Source organism: Triticum urartu, chromosome 6A (genome assembly GCF_056163025.1).
Source record: "Triticum urartu cultivar PI428250 chromosome 6A, HENAU_Tu73, whole genome shotgun sequence".
Taxonomy (NCBI): Eukaryota; Viridiplantae; Streptophyta; class Magnoliopsida; order Poales; family Poaceae; genus Triticum; species Triticum urartu.
The window spans coordinates 361,085,797-361,110,472 of record NC_141878.1 but is presented as its reverse complement, the minus strand read 5'-3'; the positions used below and the strand labels follow the sequence as shown (position 1 = coordinate 361,110,472).

General features: G+C 42.3%; 1 protein-coding gene across 2 annotated transcripts; it reads left to right on the top strand.

Moving 5' to 3' along the window:
- Positions 1–4,272: 4,272 nt before the first annotated feature.
- Positions 4,273–5,661, top strand: LOC125513524 (uncharacterized). 2 transcript variants are annotated; one of them, XM_048678655.2, is made up of 3 exons: positions 4,273–4,427; positions 4,583–4,925; positions 5,125–5,661. In XM_048678655.2, the coding sequence occupies exons 1-3, from the start codon at positions 4,402–4,404 to the stop codon at positions 5,128–5,130; spliced, it is 375 nt and encodes a 124-aa protein (XP_048534612.1). In that variant the 5' UTR covers positions 4,273–4,401; the 3' UTR covers positions 5,131–5,661. The 2 variants fall into 2 exon arrangements, with proteins under 2 accessions (XP_048534612.1, XP_048534613.1); XM_048678656.2 differs by having other exon boundaries at positions 5,000–5,137.
- Positions 5,662–24,676: the final 19,015 nt, after the last annotated feature.

The window sequence follows — 24,676 nt, the reverse complement described above, 5'->3', positions numbered from 1 at the left end:
CTTTGGAACCAAACTTGATTTAATCAAGGAGGTTAAGGATTTCTTATCTCGTTGTTTTGAGATGAAGGATCTAGGAGTAGCTGATGTTATCTTAAACATCAAGCTGTTGAGAGATGAGAATGGTGGGATCACACTGCTTCAGTCTCATTATGTGGAAAAGGCCTTGAGTCGTTTTGGGTATAGCGACTGCACGCCTTCTGCAACTCCATATGATGCTAGTGTGTTGCTTTGAAAGAATCGACGGATTGCTAGAGATCAACTGAGGTATTCTCAGATTATTGGCTCACTTATGTATTTGGAGAGTGGCACGAGGCCTGACATCTATTTTGCTGTGAGCAAGCTGAGTCGGTTTGTGTCAAAACCGGGAGATGATCATTGGCATGCGCTTGAGAGAGTTATGCGCTATTTGAAAGGCACCGCGAGCTATGGGATTCACTACACCGGGTATCCAAGGGTACTAGAGGGTTATAGTGACTCAAACTAGATATCTGATGCTGATGAGATTAAGGCCACAAGTGGTTATGTTTTTACGCTTGGTGGTGGCGCTGTTTCCTGGAAGTCTTGCAAGCAGACCATCTTAACGAGGTCAACTATGGAAGCAGAACTCACAGCATTAGACACTGCCACTATTGAAGTAGAGTGGCTTCGTGAACTCTTGATGGACTTACCTATGGTTGAAAAACCAATACCCCCTATCCTGATGAACTGTGATAATCAAACTGTGATCGTCAAGATAAACAGTTCTAAGGACAATATGAAGTCCTCAAGGCATGTGAAGAGGAGACTAAAATCTGTCAGAAAATTGAGGAACTCCGGAGTTATTACGTTGGATTATATCCAAACGTCGAAAAACTTGGCAGATCCCTTCACAGAGGGTCTATCACGTAATGTGATAGATAATGCATCGATGGAGATGGGTTTGAGACCCACCGCATGAGTTGTCCATAGTGGTAACCCACTCTATGTGATCGGAGGTCCCGTGAAGTAGAAGTGGGAGACAAGTTGTTGGTTAGCTGGGAGTAGAGTATCCCTATATTAATTATCCCACTCCATGAAGATGCAATACTCTCCTGATTTGCATGGCAGGTTGATACTTATCTTAATGTGTTCCAAGTGGCTTATTCGGGTAAGCAGAGATGTTGTCCTGCAGAACATCTTCTGAGGAACACACCTATATGAATTTGACTGTTAACATCGCAGTCTGTGAGAATTGGGTGTTCTCTAATAAATTCATGAAAGGCCCTGGAGTATGACGTATACGCTCCACCCGCGGGGATGCCTTGCGGCAGCCCAGTATCGGTCAAGAATTTGTGTGAAACTAGTTTCACAGAAAACTTTTAGTTCAAGGCATAGTCCACTATTCAAGTTGTGATCTAGTGTATTATAAATTTCTAAGTGGAAGTTCAACTTCACAGTCTCCACTAAGCACCTATATATAAAACAATGTTTTGGAACTAAATGATGAGATGTGCCAATGAGACTTTGTGGGGGATTGTTGGAATTTTGCTAGTTGGCCTTTGGCCCAAAGCCCAACTAAAATTCTGAAATTCTCTTGGCCCATTCATGCACACATGTGAGTGGAGTGAGTGAGGCTAAAGTTTAGTCCCACCCCGGAAGTTGAGAGAGAGTTGCACCTCTTTATAAGGTGAGCTCTTCTACCACTTGTATGAGCATGAGAAGAGGAGACCTACACGCGCGCTCCTCCTCCTCGCTCGCCTCGCCACGCCATGCCTCGTCACGACGCGCCACGGGTTGCGGGATTGAGCCGAGCCGAGGACAGAGCTATGCACGTTGTCTATATTTTTGCTGCATGGGAAAATTAATGAGTCATTAATTAATAATTAACGGACGCGTTAATTAGTGAACCGTTTCCGATTCTTTTGGATCGTGACGACTCGGACGTGGGGTTTACTCCCACGACCTACCCGGCCCGCACTATATAGTCAGGCAGACGTCTACCCTAGCCGCCGCCGCTTCGTATGGTTTCTCACCACCGTTCCAGATCATTGCGCCGCCAAGCAAGTCTTCTCCGTCCCTCCTTCCGGCGTGCACCGTGAGAAGGGACAGAAGGCCTCCAGAACCCCGCCTCTCGTGATCCTGTACGGGAGTAGGGCGATCAGGTTTTTGGGGAGCGCACTCGCGTGACTACTGGCAGCGACGACTTCGCGAACGACGACTTCTTCCCCTACCTCGGCAACCTCGTCCTCGACGACATGGGCGACAACGTCAACGCCGGCGGTGCTGCACCCGCTGCACCGTATGTGATTCTATCCTTCCTGTTCGACATCGTGGTAGAATTCATGCTTCTAGTATGTTCCCTAGATGTGATATGTTCATCTGCTATGCTAGTTCGCATGATTAGTTTAATCTCTGCTGCTGTGGTCATGATTTATCTTATGTTTATTCAGATTAAATCTCGTAGTAATTTGCTCATATTTCCAACAAAAATTGCATATCCCCATTTGGCTAGATCTTTACCTGAAGAAGCGACATCCATTAAAACAGAGGAAGCATTCAGTGACTGGCTAATTACCTCTAGTAGCAGGGGCAAGTGTGCTAGTAGGGGGCGGGCCTTGTGATCAGACATGGCGTGGTGGCCAAGGCGATGTTGAGTCTGAGCAAATACCATAGACATCCATGGCTCCACTCGGCGATGTCTTCAGTCGTGGCGAAGGTCTCAGCTGCAGCGGTGGGCATGACCGTGTCGTCGAGTGCCTCGGAAGGCGGCGAGTGTTGCGATGGCCTTGCTGGAAAAGGGTCACAACATCTGTGCTAATCTCAACAACCAGATTTGCTCTCTCTCAGCTCCAGCGCCAGCTGCACCTCGACGCTCCCCACTCCCTTTTATAAATTAAATACTCCCTCTGTTCGGAATTACTTGTCTCGAAAATGGATGTATCTAAAACTAAAATACATCTAGATACATCCATTTCTGTGAGAAGTAATTCCGAACGAAGGGAGTACCAAGCAAACGGGTAGGGCATTTTGGTGGCCGAGCTACCTGGAGGCCGGAATCTGGGCCGTGTTTTATAGCGCTGTGATGTGTGTTGTTGTGTTTCCGTTTCCTTATACACTGACTATTAAGTTGCAATACATCAGTGCCTTGGTCTTCGGTGCTGTGCAGCGGTCACGGTGCCTTTGATAGACAACCACTCCTGGAGCTGCTCGTCTTGCCGGCGCGTTGGAGGCGAGGACCTGGTGGTGGGATCTCATGGCGGCCGTGATCCGTCGGCCGGCCGCCAGATCTGGATCGACCTGCGCTAGCTTCATTTCTTCACCTTATCCCGCTTGATCTGGGCTTCGGTGTGGCCTTGCTCGCCGGATCCGGGTGGTGGGCAGTGACTGGATGGTGGGGCTCTTGGGATCGAGGGAGACCCTTGGCCGGCGACGGCAGCCACAATGATGATGACGCCGCGGCGCCGATCCACTCCTTGGAGTCTTCGTTGAGATCCCAGCAGGGATGGCGGCAGCCCGTGCACGAGAGATGGAGGTGTTCGATCAGATCTGGGTGAAAACCTACTTTTGGCTATGGCCAAGGCCGGCGACGGCGACGCTGTCTACGTCGTTTCCTTTCTGAAGGCATCGCCATGGATAAGTTCAAAGCCACTCTCTGCTACCTCCGGGGGAAACCCTAGATCAGTAGATCAGATGACGACGGCTCTATGGTGTCGTTTCCCCCTTGGGGGCATCATTCTTGGAGATGCACACGGGCTCGTGGGATCGGAGGACGGCGTCTTTGGTGGAGCGGTGCTTCATCTTCCACATTGATGGTGGTGGTTCTCGACGGTGTGGCGCTGTGGAGACTCGGTGTCTGATGCGCGGAGATGGACTCGTGCAGGAGGAGGAAGCTGTCTGGCGTCATGGTGGCGTTGATGGCAGAGAGGCCTGGCAAGGTTGGTGCATCAGCTATGCTCTGAAGATGGACCGAGGGATGATGGAGGTGACGGCCCTTGCAGCGTGCGGTGCTCACTGTGAGTGTGCCAGACCGGTGTGGGACCCAATCCAGGTAGTGGCTTGGATGGTACACCCGGCTTTAGATGTTAGGCTTTGGTGCGATGTCTGTTTGGTATTAGGCCCGGACATTCGGCACGCCTTCATCAAGGGGATAGGAGTAGCAATGATGTTGCCAAGATGGTGGTTTTAGGCTTATTGATGTACCACCTTGTATGGTTCCTGTGAATAATTAATAATATGGCTGCATGCATCGTCCAGATGTAGAGGCCGGGGTACATCCTCCTTTTCTAAAAAAACCTACTGGCCGTTTTAAATGTCGCACACGTAGTGGGCTGGTGGGTAATTAATGGTCTTTAGAAGGGCCCATGTGACACTGCAGATTTCCTGCGTCGCTAGACCATTCATCCCCTTCTTGCGGCAGCTCGGCGTGCGACGGAATCGCCATGGATGGGCTTTGAGGATGCCGAATCAGGGTAAGCTCTCCACGGATCTCTCACTTTATCCCATTGTTCTAGGGCTGGGAACAAGTTATCCCTGTAGAGCATGTTTCCTGTGGTAGCTAGCGTTGTCTGGTTCCATTGCCCATGATGTTGGATCTGACGAGATGAATTTGTGCGATTCGTTGCAGATTGATTCCTAGAGTTGATGCCAGGGATCTCTTAGGAGGAGATATCGTTGTTGTGGAGTCAGTCGTTGCTTCTATCCATGAAGCTCGCGTGGACTGCGAAGATTTGATTTCCTCTGAGCACACAACTGGCTCTATGTATGGTGAGCATCCTGGCGCAGGGAGGCGCCTTTTGGATGCAATGCTGGGGGAAGAGGAAGCTGGCTCATACAATGGTGCTAGCGAGATTGTTGCCGATTCAAACGATAGGCCACCTGAAGATATTAGCGATGCAGCCGTTCAGAGAGGATGGAGATGCAGAGGGCGTGTTCGTCTCCAACTCAAAAGGCTCCTGCTGGACTCGAAGGTAATTAAGTTCAAAACTAATGATAAAAAACTACTTTCGAACTGATAGATGATAGCTTGTATGGAACTTTGTAGTGAGTTATCCATGATGGTGTTCGGGTGTGCTTGGAATATCTGTTTTTAGAATGTCCACCAAGAAATAGTATGTTTTTCCAATGGAGCTCACAGAATGCATGTCCAACATGTTGAAAAAACGGCAGGATTAGGATTGGTAAGGCGGCAGATGAGAGGGAAATCAATCCAAGCAGGGTTCCTGCACTCGAGGCTTCAAGACGTGCTTATGCAGATAAAAAAGTTGATGTTGTTGTTAATCTGGCATTGAGGATAAGTTTTGATTCGGCCGAAGATCCTGAGTTCAAATATAGTGCTCAAAGTCGATGATGAAGGTCGAGTGATAACTCTGATGTGGACAACAGGATGAAGCATTGAGCAGTTTAAGTGCTTTGGTGATGTTGTCACCTTCGATACCACATACAAAACTAATATCTATGACATGCCATTCAGGCTTTTTGTTGGTGTCAACAATCACTTTCAGAGTATTATTTTTGGCGCTGTGCTGATGAGTGACGTGAAAGTCTGCACTTTCAAGTGGATTTTCACTGAGTTCTTTCCAATGATATGTGCGCCCCAACCGTGCACAATCCTAGTAACCTATCATTTGTAGAAAATTTTATTAACTTATTTCTGTTGAATATATCGATTTTTCTTATCATAATTTGTTTCCTCCCAGTTACTTATGATGATCGTATGATAGAAATGCAGGGAGTGTGCGGTTCTAACTCATAACTTGCCTATTGAGATTCATGCTTCCAAAATTTATACTAGGACTATGTTTGAAAAGTTCAGTGAGATGCTTTATGAAGGTGGGTTGTATATGCTGGTTGAAGTTGTACCGCATCGTGAGTACACCACCAGGTATGTTAAGAAGGATTCGAGAGAAATGCGGTGCAAGAATTACTTCATCGTTCAAGTGAACGATCTGGGTGATGAGTTCAAGTGTGAACGTGGCATGTTTGAGCATTTCAAGATGGTGTGCAGCCATGTGCTTAAAGTATCTTCCCTTTTCTGTTTTAATCCGTGTGCCAAGGAAATTATGATATTACTCCCTCTGATTCAAAAAGTGTCTGCATTTGTTGTGCCTAGAAATTGTGAAACTAGGCGACAACAATGTGGATGCATATAGTCTTTGCTATGGAGCAACTGAGAAATGTGAAAACAGTAGTGAAGCCTGTTGTTGCTATACACGACGGCATGGGGCTATCTGGCAAAGAAATGGCAGCTGATTCTGTAGGATCAGAGATAGGAAATAAACAGTATTTTGGTCTACCAAAACCAGAGCTGAGTGGTTCGCAATGTTCCGATAGTTTTGCAGCACCATTGAAGAAGAGGCCAGCGGGTCGCCCTAGCACAAGTCGCCAGAAGGCGCCATAGAGCAGCCGGCTAAAAGGACTAGATTATGTTTTGTTTGCAGGGGTCAGGATCACAAGAGCACCACTTGTCTGCAACAAGGCGATCTTCCAAAGGCATCGAGGAAGTCGCCTCGATGGTCAAGATGCAGCTTGTGAGGTCACAGAAAGAACACTTGCACCAACCCACCAAAATTTCAGTGTGACTGCTTGAAGTTCGGTTTGCTAACTGAATAATCGACTGTTTGTCAAGTGAGAACATTCCGTAGGTGTGAGCTGGTGTCGCTGTTTAATTCCTCTAGTGCACTGAATTTGTGATGTTGCTATGACCAAGTATGTGGTTTAACTTTTTCAGTGATGGGAATTCTAGGGTTCTTGTTTCTTAATTAGATCATTGTTAGCGTGTTCTGATGTTTGTCGTGTGTAGATGCAGAGGCACCAAACATTTACAGTGTTTGTCGTGTGCAAATTGCGCAGGCGAGACAGTTTAGTTAGAGCACATGAGGACCGAGTCAATCCCATGTGCTCCCCGTGGAACCCCCACTATGAACATGTGTGGCCGTTTGATGGCAACTGTGCGCGCTCTCTGGTGCCGAGTCTCTACATGAGCTGCCATTGTTTATTTAATAGCAATACGGGAGACTGAAAAAGGCTAGTTGCTGAAATATGGCAGATGCATGACTGTGTGGCGCTGATCAGCGCAACGCGCGACGGCACAGATATCGGCCTCCTGGTAGCTCGGCCTCCAAAAGGATTTTTTGCCAAGCAAACCTTCTATATCTATTATGAGAAGTAGCTCCCGCCCAACAGCTGAAGAAGAACACCATTGATGCAAGTCATCAAAAATTACGGTCAACAAAACAAAGCAAAGAACACTTCTGTTGTAAAGCATCAAATAGGTGGCGTGCGACCCTCCGTGTTCATACCTGAACATGATGAGATAAAATGGTTTTATTTTTCTAATGAGATCATTTTGTGGACAGACTCATAAGTCATGATACAACCTCAATGTCATGTTATACAAATTTCCAAAATACTGAGTAGCTACCCTGATCAAGTCTGGACCAAAGGAAAGAAAGGAACTATAGAAATACAGTACGCAAGCCATGGATCTTAGCAAGAGTAGCTACCTAAAAATATTACATGACCTTAGAAAAAAGTGAAGGAAATGTGCCCTAGAGGCAATAACAAAGTTTTTATTTTATATTTCCTTATATCATGATAAATGTTTATTATTCATACTAGAATTGTATTAACCGGAAACATGATACATTTGTGGATACATAGACAAAACACCGTGTCCCTAGTAAGCCTCTACTAGACTAGCTCGTTAATCAAAGATGGTTAAGTTTCCTAACCGTAGACATGTGTTGTCATTTGATGAATGGGATCACATCATTAGGATATTGATGTGATGGACAAGACCCATCCGTTAGCTTAGCATGTTGATCATTCAGTTTTATTGCTATTGCTTTCTTCATGTCAAATACATATTCCTTCAACTATGAGATTATGCAACTCCCGGATACCAGAGGAATACCTTGTGTGCTATCAAATGTCACAGCTTAACTGGGTGAATATAAAGATGCTCTACATGTATCTCTGAAGGTGTTTGTTGGGTTGGCATAGATCGAGATTATGATTTGTCACCCCGAGTATCAGAGAGGTATCTCTAGGCCCTCTTGGTAATACACACCATGATAAGCCTTGCAAGCAATGTGACTAATGAGTTAGTTATGGGATGATGTATTACGGAACGAGTAAAGAGACTTGCTGGTAACGAGATTGAACTAGGTATGAAGATACTGACGATCGAATCTCGGGCAAGTAACATACAGATGACAAAGGGAATAATGTATGTTGTCATTACGGTACGGCCGATAAAGATATTCATCGAATATGTGGGAACCAATATGAGCATCCAGTTTCCACTGTTGGTTATTGACCAGAGAGGTGTCTCGATCATGTCTACATTGTTCTTGAACCCGTAGGGTCCGCACGCTTAACGTTTGATGACGATCTTGTATTATATGAGTTATGCGATATGGTGAACGGATGTTGTTCAGAGTCCTGGATGAGATCACGAACATGACAAGGAGTCTCAAAATGGTCGAGAGGTAAAGATTCATACATTGGACGATGATATTCGGACACCGGAAGTGTTCCGGAGGTACCGGGTACATATCGGGTCACGGAAGGAGTTCCGGGCATCCCCCGGGCAACTACATGGGCCTAATGGCCAAGAAGGGGACACACCAGCCCCTATGGGGCTGGTGCACCCCATGTAGGCCGAGATAAGGGGGAAGATAAGAAGGGAAGAGAGAAAAGAAGGGGAGCAATTTGGCCTCCCCCTTCCTTCTCTCCTCCCTCCTCCTTCCTTCCCCCTCTAGATGAATGTGGAAGGGGAGAAGGCCGAATTGGGAGGCACCCAAGTAGGATTCCTCCTACTTGGGGCACCCCCCTTGGCTGCCTCTCCTCCCCTCCAACCTATATATATATAAGGGGGGCACCGCTAGAACACACATCAACAGTTGTTAGCCGTGTGCAATGCCCCCTTCGCAGTTTACACCTCTGGTCATATTCATGTAGTGCTTAGGCGAAGCCCTGCACGGATTACTTCACCATCACCGTAACCACGTCGTCGTGCTGACGAAACTCTCCCTCAACACTTTGTTGGGTCAATAGTTCGAGGGACGTCATCGAGCTGAACATGTGCAGAACTCAGAAGTTTCATACGTTCGGTGCTTGATCGGTCAGAACAAGAAGAAGTTCGACTACATCCACCGCGTTGTCAAACGCTTCCGCTTTTGGTCTACGGGGGTACATGGACACACTCTCCCCCTCTTTTTGCTATGCATCTCCTAGATAGATCTTGCGTAAGCGTAGGAAAATTTTGGAATTGCATCCTATGTTCCCCAAACAGTGGCATCCGAGCCAGGTCTATGCATAGATGATATGCACGAGTAGAACACATAGAGTTGTGGGCGGTGATCATCAGACTGCTTACCACCAACGTCTTATTTTGATTCGGCGGTATTGTTGGATGAAGCGGCCCGGACCAACCTTACATGACCACATTCATGAGACCGGTTCCACCGACAGACATGCAACTAGTTTTGCATAAAGGTGCCCGGCGGGTATCTGATTCTCCTACTTTAGTTGAATCAAATTTGACTGCGGCCGGTCCTTGTTGAAGGTTAAAACAGCAAACTTGATAAATCACCGTTGTAGTTTTGATGCGTAGGTAAGAACGGTTCTTGCTAGAAGCCCGTGGCAGCCACGTAAAACTTGCAACAACAAAGTAGAGGACGTCTAACTTGTTTTTGCAGGGCATGTTGTGATAACCCACAAGTATAGGGGATCAATTGTAGCCTCTTTCGATAAGTAAGAGTGTCGAACCCAACGAGGAGCTAAAGTTAGAACAAATATTCCCTCAAGTTCTATCGACCACCGATACAACTCTACGCACACTTGACGTTCGCTTCACCTAGAACAAGTATAGAACTAAAAGTACTTTGTAGGTGTAACGGGATAGGTTTGCAAGAATATAAAAAGCACGTAAATAAAAACTAGGGGCTGTTTTAGGTAAAGAAGCAATAAAGTTAGTATAGAGAGTGTGGAAAAGTGGTGGTAGGACTTGCGAAATTGTCCCTAAGCAATTGACTACGTTACTAGACCGATAGCAAGTTTTATGCGGGAGAGGCCACTGCTAGCATGTCATCCCTGACTTGGAAATCTATGCACTTATGATTGGAACTATTAGCAAGCATCCGCAACTACTAACGTTCATTAAGGTAAAACCCAACCATAGCATTAAGATATATTAGTCCCCCTTCACTCCTGTATGCATCAATTTCTATGCTAGGTTGAAGCTTCTGTCACTCTTGCCCTCCAATACATAGTCCTATCAACATACAATTAACCCTATGGTGTGATCCACGCGCGCGCTCATATGATGGGCACCAAAGGACAGTAACATAACCACAAGCAAATTAAACCAATCATGCAATTCACCAATTACCGACAAGGAAGTCAGAATCCCGACTCGACTCCTAGAATCCTACGACTTCATGACCCTACAGAACCATGTCGATCCAAGTCCCACTATGAATCTGGATCAGGTAGAATCAATGTTGAGTCACGACCCAAATCATAGAATCATGTACAAAACTGTAGAATCCCGACTATGGTATGGACTATGTCCGATTCTACTAATTTATCTAAGCCGTTTGTTTAGTTGTAGCAGAATAGTATGCCATCATCCAAACCATTTTCACATACCTCGTGGCCCTTTATTCCCCTCCCAAGCCCAAATGCTTAGGCGCCGACACCTTTGATCTCGCTCTCAAAACCTAGATCAAAATTGAGGATCAGACTTGTTGACAAATGGAATTGGCATGGGAAGGAGGATGCGTCAAGATTAATCGGAGAAGGACAGCAAGACCCTTCAAGGTTAAGCACTACAGGGTGGATATACAAGTCATCGGTTATTCACGTATTCTAAAAAACTAATAAGTAAATTTCGTGCGTCGAAGATTTCAATGTTCTATATATTTGCCTCTCATATATGTTCCATACATCCAATCTAATAGTAGGTTACCCATAAAAAGAAGTGGAATAGAACTAGCATTGATGTGTATGTCTTTGCTCTATATTTAGTGTCAAAACTCTATAGAACCCATATAAATTTCTTCCATGGATACAAAATATCTTCTTTGAGTAAATCTAGTAGAATCCTTGATTCCATGACTCGATACTACAACTTGATTCTGTCTAAGGAAAATCGATCCGACTCCGAATCCCGACTCTGACTACCTTGATTACCGATAGGACAACGAAAATCTACTCAGACATCATAGGATGGCAACACATCATTGGATAATAATATTAAGCATAAAGCACCATATTCAAGTAGAGGGTACAACGGGTTGCGGGAGAGTGGACCATTGTAGATATATGGGGGAAGGTGATGAAGATGTTGGTGAAGATGACGGAGGTGTTGGTGTAGATTGCGGTGACGATGATCGCCCCGACGGTGTTCCGGCGCCACCAGGAGAGAGGGGGAGAGGGGCCCCCTTATTCTTCTTCTTCCTTGACCTTCTCCCTAGATGGGAGAAGGGTTTCCCCTCTGGTCCATGGCCTCCATGGCGGCGGAGGGGCGAGAGCCCCTCCGAGATTGGATCTGTCTCTCCGTCTCTCTCTGTTTCTGCGTTTCTAATTCTGCCCTTTCACCGTTTCTTATATTCTCGGAGATTCGTAACTCCGATTGGGCTGAAAGTTTAACACGATTTGTATCCGTATATTGGCTTTCTTGCGGCGAAAGAAGGGCACCAACCGCCTTACGGGGTGGCCATGAGGGCCCAGGACGCGCCTGACCCCCTGGGGCGCACCCCTCACCCTCATGGGCCCCTTGGGCATCGTCTCACGTTGATTCCACTTCCCAAAATTCACATATATTCCAAAAAAATCTCCGTCAATTTTTATCCCGTTTGGACTCCGTTTGATATGGATTTTCTGCGAAACAAAAAACATGCAACAAACAGGAACTGGCACTGGGCACTGGATCAATATGTTAGTCCCAAAATAGTATAAAAAGTTGCCAAAAGTATATGAAAGTTGTATAATATTGGCATGGAACAATCAAAAATTATACATACGTGGAGACGTGTCAGCATCCCCAAGCTTAATTCCTGCTCGTCCTCGAGTAGGTAAATGATAAAAAAGATAATTTTTGATGTGGAATGCTACCTAGCATAATCTTGATCATGTAATCTAATCATGGCATGAATATTAAGACACGAGTGATTCAAAGCAATAGTCTACCATTTGACATTAAGACAATAATACTTCAAGCATACTAATAAAGCAATCATGTCTTTTCAAAATAACATGGCCAAAGAAAGTTATCCCTACAAAATCATATGGTCTGGCTATGCTCCATCTTCACCACATAAAATATTCAAATCATGCACAACCCCGATGACAAGCCAAGCAATTGTTTCACACTTTTGATGTTCTCAAACCTTTTCAAATTTCATGCAATACATGAGCGTGAGCCATGGATATAGCACTATAGGTGGAATAGAATATGATGGTGGAGGTTGTGTGGAGAAGACAAAAAGGAGAAAGTCTCACATCAACGTGGCTAATCAACGGGCTATGGAGATGCCCATCAATTGATGTCAATGTGAGGAGTGGGGATTGCCATGCAACAGATGCACTAGAGCTATAAGTGTATGAAAGCTCAAACTGAAACTAAGTGGGTGTGCATCCAACTTACTTGCTCATGAAGACCTAGGGCATTTAGGAAGCCCATCGTTGGAATATACAAGCCAAGTTCTATAATGAAAATCAAGGAAGTCAGAATCCCGACTCGACTCCTAGAATCCTACGACTTCACGACCCTACGGAACCATGTCGATCCAAGTCCCACTATGAATCCGGATCAGGTAGAATCCATGTTGAGTCGTGATCCAAATCATAGAATCATGTACAAAACTATAGAATCCCGATTATGGTATGGACTATGTCCGATTCTACTAATTTATCTAAGCCGTTTGTTTAGTTGTAGCAGAATAGTATGCCATCATCCAAACCATTTTCACATGCCTCGTGGCCCTTTATTCCCCTCCCAAGCCCAAATGCTCAGGCGCCGACACCTTTGATATGGATCTCAAAACCTAGATCAAAATTGAGGATCAGACTTGTTGACAAATGGAATTGGCGTGGGAAGGAGGATGCATCAAGATTAATCGGAGAAGGAGAGGAAGACCCTTCAAGGTTAAGCACTATAGGGTGGATATACAAGTCATCAATTATTCACGTATTCTAAAAAAACTCGTAAGTAAATTTCGTGCGTCAAAGATTTCAATTTTCTATATATTTTCCTCTCATATATGTTCCATACATCCAAGCTAATAGTAGGTTAGCCATTAAAAGAAGTGGAATAGAAATAGCATTGATGTGTATGTTTTTGCTCTATATTTAGTGTCAAAACTCTATAGAACCCATATAAATTTCTTTCGTGGATACAAAATATCTTCTTTGAGTAAATCTAGTAGAATCCTCGATTCCACGACTCGATACTACGACTCGATTCTGTCTAAGGAAAATCGATCCAACTCCGAATCCCGACTCTAACTACCTTGATGAAAATTCCCACTAGTATATGAAAGTGATAGCTCAAGAGACTCTCTATATGAAGAACATGGTGCTACTTTGAAGAACAAGTGTGGTAAAAGGATAGTAGCATTACCCCTCCTCTCTTTTGCTCTCATTTTTTTGTTTTGTGTTTTTTTGGTGGGCTTCTTTGGCCTCTTTTATTTTTTTGTGGGCTTCTTTGGCCTCTTTTATTTTTTTGTAAAGTCTGGAGACTCATCCCAACTTGTGAGGGAATCATAGCTTCCATCATCCTTTCCTCACATGGGACAATGCTCTAATAATGATGATCATCACACTTTTATTTACTTACAACTCAATATTACAACTTGATACTAGAACAAAAATATGACTCTATATGAATGCCCCCGGTGGTGTACCGGGATGTGCAATGATCTAGCATAGCAATGACATCAAAAAATGGACAAGACATGAAAACATCATGCTAGCTATCTTACGATCATGCAAAGAAATATGACAATAAATGCTCCAGTCATGTATATGATGATGATGGAAGTTGCATGGCAATATATCTCGGAATGGCTATGGAAATGCCATGATAGGTAGGTATGGTGGCTGTTTTGAGGAAGATATAAGGAGGCTTATGTGTGATAGAGTGTATCGTATCACGGGGTTTGTATGCACCGGCGAAGTTTGCACCAACTCTCGAGGTGAGAAAGGGCGATGCACGGTACCGAAGAGGCTAGCAATGATGGAAAGGGTGAGAGTGCGTATAATCCATGGACTCAACATTAGTTATAAAGAACTCACATACTTATTGCAAAAATCTATTAGTCATCGAAACAAAGTACTACGCGCATGCTCCTAGGGGGGTAGATTGGTAGCAAAAGACCATCGCTCGTCCCCGGCCGCCACTCATAAGGAAGATAATCAATAAATACCTCATGCTCCAACTTCGTTACATAACGGTTCACCATACGTGCATGCTACGGGAATCATAAACTTCAACACAAGTATTTCTACAATCCACAACTACCCACTAGCATGACTCTAATATCACCATCTTTATATTGCAAAACTATTGCAAGGAATCAAACATATCATATGCAGTGATCTACAAGTTTTATGTAGGATTTTATGACTAACCATGTGAATGACCAATTCCTGTCATCTCTCTAAATAGATATAAGTGAAGCAAGAGATTTTAATTATTTCTACAAAGGATATGCCCATGCTCTAACAAATATAAGTGAAGCAAAAGAGCATTCTACAAATGGCAGATTTCTATTTGTAGGGCAATCCAAACTTCAAATGATATAAGTGAAGCACATGAAGCATTCTATAAAGCCATACTCAAAAGATATAAGTGAAGTGCAAAGAGCATTCTATAAATCAACCATGGACTATCCCATACCATCATGGTGCATCAAATAAAAGTGAAAACTAAATGCAAAAGACGCTCCAGGATTTGCACATATCACATGAACGAAACGAATCCGAAAACATACCAATACTTGTTGAAGAAAGATGGGATGCCTTCCAGGGTATCCCCAAGCTTAGACGCTTGAGTCTCCTTGAATATTTACTTGGTGTGCCTTGGGCATCTCCAAGCTTGAGCTCTTGCCTATCCTCCTTCTCCTCACATCAAGACCTCCTCGATCTTCGAACACTTCATCCACACAAAACTCAACAGAAAGCTCGGTAAGATCCGTTAGTATAATAAAGAAAATCACTACTCTAAGTAATGTTGCAAACCAATTCATATTTTGTTTTGGCATTGTAGCTACTGTAATATAAATTTTCCATGGCTTAATCCACTGATGGAAATCAATAGTTTTATCAAAACAAGCAAACTATGCATCAAAAACAGAATATGTCTTAAACAGGACAGTCTGTAGTAATCTGAACATTCACCATACTTCTATACTCCAAAATTTCTGAAAAAAATAGGAAAAATAAACAATTGTATATAAGAACAATGCAAAAGGTTTCAGAACCATTTGACGTTCCGGTAAAAAATGTAAAATCACGCACTACAGCAAAAGTTTCTGTTTTGCACCGCACAAACCAACAAGCAATGTAAACATCCTAAAGGCAAAATCTTGGCACATTATTTTTATGATACAATAGATTTGTACTTTATAAAATCACACAACAGAAATAAATGACTCTCTAAAACTTCCGGGTTGTCTCCCTGGCAACGCTTTCTTTAAATCCATTAAGCTAGGCATATAGTGCTTAAGTAATGGATCCACCCGGATCCCAAGGTATATCAAAGCCAATTTTAATTAACAATGATTTGTGATTTAGTAGTGATCACAAAGTAACATATATCATGTAATGACGAAGTCTAACTCTCTTCCTATGCACTGGCATGTTATAAAAGAACAATTCATGCACACATAGTAAAGGCTAATGCATAGTATAAACAGTTTCTTGCAATTTTATCCTGTGGGAAACATAGAGAGGTGGAGATATAGTTCCTCTCTCATAATAATTGCAAGTAGGAGCAGCAAGCACATGCATATTATATCTATCAAAACCATCATGTGTAGTAGTAAAATGCAACCCATCAATATAATACTTAATAAGGGCAAACTTCTCCGATATAGTGTAGTCGGGAGAATTCAAAAAGACAATAGGACTATCATGCGTGGGTGCAGTAGCAACAATTTCATGTTTAACATAAGGAACTATAGAAATTTAATCTCCATAAGCATAATTCATATTGGCATCTCGGCCACAAGCATAGCAAGCATCATCAAAAAGGGATATTTCAAAAGAATCAACAGGATCATAACAATCATCATAGCAATCATCCTTCGGTAAGCACGAAGGGAAATTAAACAATGTATGAGTTGAAGAGTTACTCTCATTAGAAGGTGGGCACGGGTAGCTAATCCGATCTTCCTCCTTTTGTTCTTCGCTCTCCTCATCATCTTTTTCATCCAATGAGCCCACAGTTTCATCAATTCCTTCTTCCATAGACTCCTGCAAAATATTAATCTCTTCTTGGACAGCGGAGGAGTCCTCGATATATGGATTAACATGGGCATTAGAAGCATAATTGTCATAACAACATTTAAGTATGGAAAAAAATTCAGATTTGTAAAGAGTAGTATCATACTTTCCAATCAATGAAGAAATTTCATAAGCACCCTTAAAAGCAACAAATTCTTCAATTTGTTGAACATCATAGTAATTATAAACACCCTTAGCATACGAAGATACGATTCCATTATCACTAAACTCACTTTGGTAGGGAAGGTGTTTCTTAGGGTCTTCAGAACAACAAGTGAAATCATATATTTCACATAAATTCCAAGCATAGCATTGCAAACGATGAATTCGATCCAGTAAAAGTTCCCCTTTTGAGATAAGCGGTGTCACACATAACAAGCATGCTCATCTAAAGATTTGCCCTCAACTAAGCCAGTTGGGGTTTCAGCACGAGCACATAGGGATCGAAGATGATCCAAGTAAAAAGCATCAGGGGTGTGATAGATTTTGAGTGGCTCTTCAACCATTGGTTCAGTTGGTACCACTAATTTTTTGGTATTTTATGTTTCCTACCCATAACTAAAGATAGAAAACAAGAGCACAAAATAAAAACTACTTAGTGATAAAGCAAACAAGCACACACGAGAATATTCACCCCACGCTATGACTCCTCGGCAACGGCGCCAGAAAAAGGTCTTGATAACCCACAAGTATAGTGGATCAATTGTAGCCTCTTTCGATAAGTAAGAGTGTCAAACCCAACGAGGAGCTAAAGGTAGAACAAATATTCCCTCAAGTTCTATCGACCACCGATACAACTCTACGCACGCTTGATGTTCGCTTCACCTAGAACAAGTATAAAACTAGAAGTACTTTGTAGGTGTAATGGGATAGGTTTGCAAGAATATAAAAAGCACGTAAATAAAAACTAGGGGTTCTTTTAGGTAAAGAAGCAATAAAGTTAGTATAGCGAGTGTGAAGAAGTGGTGGTAGGAGTTGCGAAATTGTCCCTAAGCAATTGACTATGTTACTAGACTGATAGCAAGTTTTATGTGGGAGAGGCCACTACTAGCATGTCATCCCTGACTTGGAATTCTATGCACTTATGATTGGAACTATTAGCAAGCATCCGCAACTACTAACGTTCATTAAGGTAAAACCCAACCATAGCAGTAAGATATTTTGGTCCCCCTTCAATCCCGTATGCATCAATTTCTATGCTAGGTTGAAGCTTCTGTCACTCTTGCCCTCCAATACATAGTCCTATCAACATACAACTAACCCTATGGTGTGATCAATGTGCGCGCTCACATGATGGGCACCAAAGGACAACAACATAACCACAAGCAAATTAAACCAATCATAGCAATTCACCAATTATCGATAGGACAACGAAAATCTACTGAGACATCATAGTATGGCAACACATCATTGGATAATAATATGAAGCATAAAGCACCATGTTCAAGTAGAGGGTACACCGGGTTGCGGGAGAGTGGACCACTGTAGATAGATGGGGCAAGGTGATGAAGATGTTGGTGAAGATGACGGAGGTGTTGGTGTAGATTGCGGTGACGATGATGGCCCCGGCGGCGTTCCGGCGCCACCGGGAGAGAGGGGGAGAGGGCCCCCCTTCTTCTTCTTCTTCTTCTTCCTTGAACTTCTCCCCATATGGGAGAAGGGTTTCCCCTCTGGTCCATGGCCTCCATGGCGGTAGAGGGGCGAGAGCCCCTCCGAGATTGGATATGTCTCTCTGTCTCTCTCTATTTCTGCGTTTCTGATTCTGCCCTTTCACCATTTCTTATATTCCCGGAGATCCGTAACTCCGGTTGGGCTGAAATTTTAACACGATTTGTATCCGGATATTGGCTTTCTTGCAGCGAAAGAAGGGCACCAACCGCCTTACCGGGTGGCCATGAGGGCCCAGGGTGCGCCCCTCACCCTCGTGGGCCCCTCGGGCATCGTCTCGCGTTGATTCCACTTCCCAAAATTCACATATATTCCAAAAAAATCTCCGTTAGTTTTTATCCCGTTTGGACTCCATTTGATATGGATTTTCTGCGAAACAAAAAACATGCAACAAACAGGAACTGGCACTGGGCACTGGATCAATATGTTAGTCCCAAAAATAGTATAAAAAGTTGCCAAAAGTATATGAAAGTTGTACAATATTGGCATGGAACAATCAAAAATTATAGATATGACGGAGACGTATCATGTTATGATGTCATATGGTCAACACATGATGTGATATACGTTATTGTATGAGATGATCATGTTTTGTAGAAGTTACTGGCAACCGGCAGGAGCCTTATGGTTGTCTCTTTATTGTATGAAATGCAAACGCCATGTAATTGCTTTACTTTATCACTATGCGTTAGCGATAGTTGTAGAAGCAATAATTGGTGAGACGACCAGGACGCTACGATGGAGATCAAGGTGTCAAGCCAGTGACGATGGAGATCATGATGATGCTTTGGATATTGAGATCAAAAGAACAAGATGATGATGGCCATATCATGTCACATATTTTGATTGCATGTGATGTTTATCTTTTATGCATCTTATTTTGCTTAGTAGGGCGGTAGCATTTGATACGTCCATTCTGCATCATGTTTTCTTACTATTATTTATACTGTTTTTATCCATAATAATGCTTTTTGGAGTAATTCTAATGCCTTTTCTCTCATAATTTTCAAGGAACGCACCAAGAGGAGAATTCCGACAGCTGGAAATCTGGACCTGAAAAGGCTACGTCAGGCCACCTATTCTACACAACTCCAAATGAGCTGAAACTTCACGGATATTTTTTAAGGAATATATAAGAAATACTGGAGCCAATAAATACCAGAGGGGGCCACCAGGTGGGCACAACCCACCTGGGCGCGCCAGGCCCCCCAGGCGCGCCTTGGTGGGTTGTGGCCTCCTCGGCCCACCTCCGGTGCCCATCTTTTGGTATATAAGTCATTTTGACCTAGAAAAAATAGGAGGAGGACTTTTGGGACGAAGCGTCGCCGCCTCGAGGCGGAACTTGGGCAGGAGCACTTTTGCCCTCCGGCGGAGCGATTCCGCCGGGGGAACTTCCCTCCCGGAGGGGGAAATCATCGTCATCATCATCACCAACAACTCTCCCATCTTGGGGAGGGCAATCTCCATCAACATCTTTAACAGCACCATCTCCTCTCAAACCCTAGTTCATCTCTTGTGTTCAATCTTGTTACCGGAACTATAGATTGGTACTCGTGGGTGACTAGTAGTGTTGATTACACCTTGTAGTTGATTACTATATGGTTTATTTGGTGGAAGATGATATGTTCAGATCCATTATGCTATTTAATACTCCTCTGATCAAGAACATGTTTATCATTCGTGAGTAGTTACTTTTGTTCTTGAGGTCACGGGAGAAATCATGTTGCAAGTAATCATGTGAACTTGATATGTGTTTGATATTTTGATAGTATGTATGTTGTTATTCCTTTAGTGGTGTCATGTGAACGTCGACTACATGACACTTCACCATATTTGGGCCTAAGGGAATGCATTGTGGAGTAGCAATTAGATGGTGGGTTGCGAGAGTGACAGAAGTTTAAACCCCAGTTTATGCGCTATTTCGTAAGGGATGGATTGGATCCAAAAGTTTAATGCTATGGTTAGAATTTATTCTTAATACTTTTCTCATAGTTGCAGATGCTTGCGGGAGGGTTAATCATAAGTAGGAGGTTTGTTCAAGTAACAACAGCACCTAAGCACCGTTCCACCCACATATCAAATTATCAAAGTAGCGAAGACAAATCAAACCAACATGATGAAAGTGACTAGATGAAATTCCCGTGTACCCTCAAGAATGCTTTGCTTATCATAAGAGACCGTTTTGGCCTGTCCTTTGCCTCAAAGGGATTGGGCTACCTTGCTGCACCTTTGTCACTATTACCGTTACTTGCTCGTTACAAATTATCTTGCTATCAAACTACTCGTTACTTACAATTTCAGCGCTTGCAGACAATACCTTACCGGAAACTACTTGTCATTTCCTTTTGCTCCTCATTGGGTTCGACACTCTTACTTATCGAAAAGAGCTACAATTGATACCCTATACTTGTGGGTCATCAAGGCTATTTTCTGGCGCCATTGTCGGGGAGTGAAGCGCCTTTGGTAAGTGGAATTTGGTAAGGAAACATTTATATAGTGTGCTGAAATTTATTGTCACTTGTTACTATGGAAAACAATCCTTTGAGGAGTTTTTTTGGGGTATCTTCACCTCTTCCGGAACCACAATTAACAACCCCTCAACCTACTGCACCTACTGAAAATATTGAATATGAAATTCCTTCGAGTATGATAGAACAACTGCTAGCTAATCCTTATGCAGGAGATGGAACTAAACATCCTGATATGCACTTGATATATGTGGAACAAATTTGTGGATTGTTTAAGCTTGCAGGTTTACCCGGGGATGAAGTTAATGGGAAAAGCATTGGCATGGTATAGGCTATGTGATGATATTAGATCATGGAATTGGAATCGTTTGAAATTGGAGTTCCACCAAAAAAATTATCCTTTGCATCTAGTTCATCGTGATCGGAATTATATATACAATTTTTGGCCTCGTGAAGGATAAAGTATCGCTCTAGCTTGGGGGAGGCTTAAGTCAATGTTATATTCATGCCCCAATCATGAGCTCTCAAGAGAAATTATTATCCAGAATTTTTATGCTCGGTTTTCTCGTAATGATCAAACCATGCTTGATACTTCCTGTGCTGGTTCATTTATGAAGAAGACTATTGAATTCTGGTGGGATCTTTTGGAAAGAATTAAACACAACTCTGAAGATTGGGAACTTGACGAAGGTAAAGAGTCAAGTATTAAACTTAAGTGTGATTGTGTTAAATCTTTTATTGATACCGATGCTTTTCAAAAGATTAGCACTAAATATGGACTTGATTCTAAGATAGTAGCCTCCTTTTGTGAATCATTTGCTACTCATGTTGAACTCCCTAAGGAGAAGTGGTTTAAATATCACCCACCTATTAAATAAGAAATTAAAGAACTAGTTCCAGTTAAAGAGGAAACTATCCTTTATAATGTTTATCCAGTTGTTCCTTTTGCTTATATTGAGAAACCACCTTTCCCTGTTAGGATTAAGGAACATGCTAAAGTTTCAACTGTGGTTAACAAAAGCTATATTAGGACACCTAAACCTGATGAACAAATTAAAGTTGAACCTAGTATTTCTATGGTTAAAGATCTCCTGGAAGAAGATATGGATGGGCATGTTATTTACTTCCGTGAAGAAGCTGCTAGAATTGCTAAACCTGATAAAAGAGATAAACATAGACCTGTTGTTGGCATGCCTGTTATTTCAGTTAAAATAGGATATCAGTGTTATCATGGAAGTGGTAAGAACGGAAATCTTAAAACTTCTGGAAGCAGGTATAATCTATCCTATAGCTGATAGTAGATGGGTAAGTCATGTTCATTGTGTCCCTAAGAAAGGAGGTATTACTGTTGTTCCTAATGATAAAAATGAACTTATTCCACAAAGAATTGTTACAGGCTATAGAATGGTAATTGATTACAGAAAATTAAACAAAGCAACTAGAAAAGATCATTAAACCTTGCCTTTTATTGATCAAATGCTTGAAAGATTATCTAAGCACACACACTTTTGCTTTCTACATGGATACTCTAGATTTTGACAAATACCTGTCTCTCAATCTGATCAAGAAAAGACTACTTTTACTTGTCCCTCTAGAACTTATGCTTATAGACGTATGCCTTTTGGTTTATGTAATGCACCTGCTACCTTTCAAAGATGTATGACTGCTATAGTCTCTGAATTTTGTGAAAAGATTATTGAGGTTTTCATGGATGACTTTTCTGTTTATGGGAAGTCTTTTGATGATTGTTTAAGCAATCTTGAGCGAGTTTTCCAGAGATGTGAACAAATAAATCTTGTCTTGAATTGGGAGAAGTGCCACTTTATGGTTAATGAAGGCATTGTCTTGGGTCATAAAATTTCTGAAAGAGGTATTGAAGTGGACCAAGCTAAGGTTGGTGCAATTGAGAAAATGCCATGTCCTAAGGACATCAAAGGTATTCGTAGTTTCCTAGGTCATGCTGGTTTTTATAGGAGATTTATCAAAGACTTTTCTAAAATTTCTAGGCCTCTTACTAATCTTTTACGAAAGGATATTCCTTTTGTTTCTGATGATGATTGTTTAGAAGCCTTTGAAACACTCAAGAAAGCCTTAATATCTGCAGCTATTGTCCAACCACCTGATTGGAACTTGCCTTTTGAAATTATGTGTGATGCTAGTGATTATGTTGTTGGTGCTGTTCTAGGACAAAGAGTTGATAAGAAACTAAATGTTATTCACTATGCTAGTAAAACTCTAGGCAGTGCTCAAAGAAATTATGCTACTACTGAAAAAGAATTCTTAGCGGTAGTGTTTGCTTGTGATAAAGTTAGACCTTATATTGTTGATTCCAAAGTAACTGTTCACACATACCATGCTGCTATTAAATATCTTATGGAAAAAAAAGATGCTAAACCTAGACTTATTCGTTGGGTTCTCTTGTTGCAAGAATTTGATCTACATATCATTGATAGAAAAGGAGCTGAGAACCCCGTTGCTGATAATTTGTCTAGGCTTGAAAATATGCTTGATGACCCACTACCTATTGATGGTAGTTTTCCTGATGAGTAGTTAGCTGCAATAAATGTTGCTAATGGTACTCCTTGGTATGTTGACTATACTAATTACATTGTTGCTAAATATTTACCACCTAGCTTTACATACCAGCAAAAGAAAAAATTCTTCTATGATTTAAGACATTACTTTTGGGATGACCCACATCTTTATAAAAAAAGGAGTAAATGGTATTATTAGGTGTTGTGTACCTGAGCATGAACAGGGGCAAATCCTACGGAAATGTCACTCCGAGGCTTACGGAGGGCATCATGCTAGAGATAGAACTGCTCATAAGGTATTGCAATCTGGATTTTATTAGCATACTCTCTTCAAGGATGCCCATAAGTTTGTCTCTTGTTGTGATGAATGTCAAAGAATAGGTAATATTGGTAAGCATCAAGAAATGCCTATGAATTATTCACTTGTTGTTGAACCATTTGATGTTTGGGGATTTGATTACATGGGACCTTTTCCTTCCTCTAATGGGTATACACATATTTTGGTTGCTGTTGATTATATTACTAAATGGGTAGAAGCCATTCCAACCAGTAGTGCCGATCACAACACCTCTATTAAAATGCTTAACGAAGTTATTTTCCCAAGGTTTGGAGTCCCTAGATATTTAATGACTGATGGTGGTTCACACTTTATTCATGGTGCTTTCCGCAAAATGCTTGCTAAGTATGACATTAACCATAGAATTACATCACCCTATCATCCTCAGTCTAGTGGTCAAGTTGAACTTAGCAATAGAGAAATAAAATTAATTTTGCAAAAGACTGTTAATAGGTCCAGGAAGAATTGGTCTAAGAAATTAGATCACGCACTTTGGGCTCACAGAACAGCTTATAAAAATCCTATGGGTATGTCTCCTTATAAAATGGTTTATGGAAAAGCTTGTCATTTGCCTCTTGAGTTAGAACATAAAGCATATTGGGCAGTTAAACTCAATTATGATTTCAAACTTGCTGGTGAAAAGAGGTTATTTGATATCAGCTCCTTAGATGAATGGAGAACCCAAGCATATGAAAATGCAAAGTTATTCAAAGAAAAAGTTAAAAAATGGCATGACAAAATAATTCAAACGTGTGAGTTTAAAGTTGGAGAATATGTTCTTTTGTACAACTCTCGTTTTAGATTTTTTGCAGGAAAGCTCCTCTCGAAATGGGAAGGCCCATACATCATCGAGGAGGTTTACCGGTCTGGAGCCATCAAAATAAATAACTCCGAAGGTACTAACCCGAAGGTTGTCAATGGGCAACGAATAAAGCATAATATCTCAGGTACGCCTATCAATGTTGAAAGTAATATTATCCTAACTTTGACACTAGAAGAACACATAAAAGAGTCCTTCTGGAGCACTCCAGAATCGTGAAAATAAAGAGGTACATGATATCGTAAGTAAACGGACTCCGAAAGTTCCGCAAAAATATTTTTTATCAGTTTTGGAATATTATAAAATTTTGAAAATAAAGAAACTTTCAGGAAGCGTCCCCTGGTGGGCACAAGACACCAGGGCACACCAGGCTTGCCCA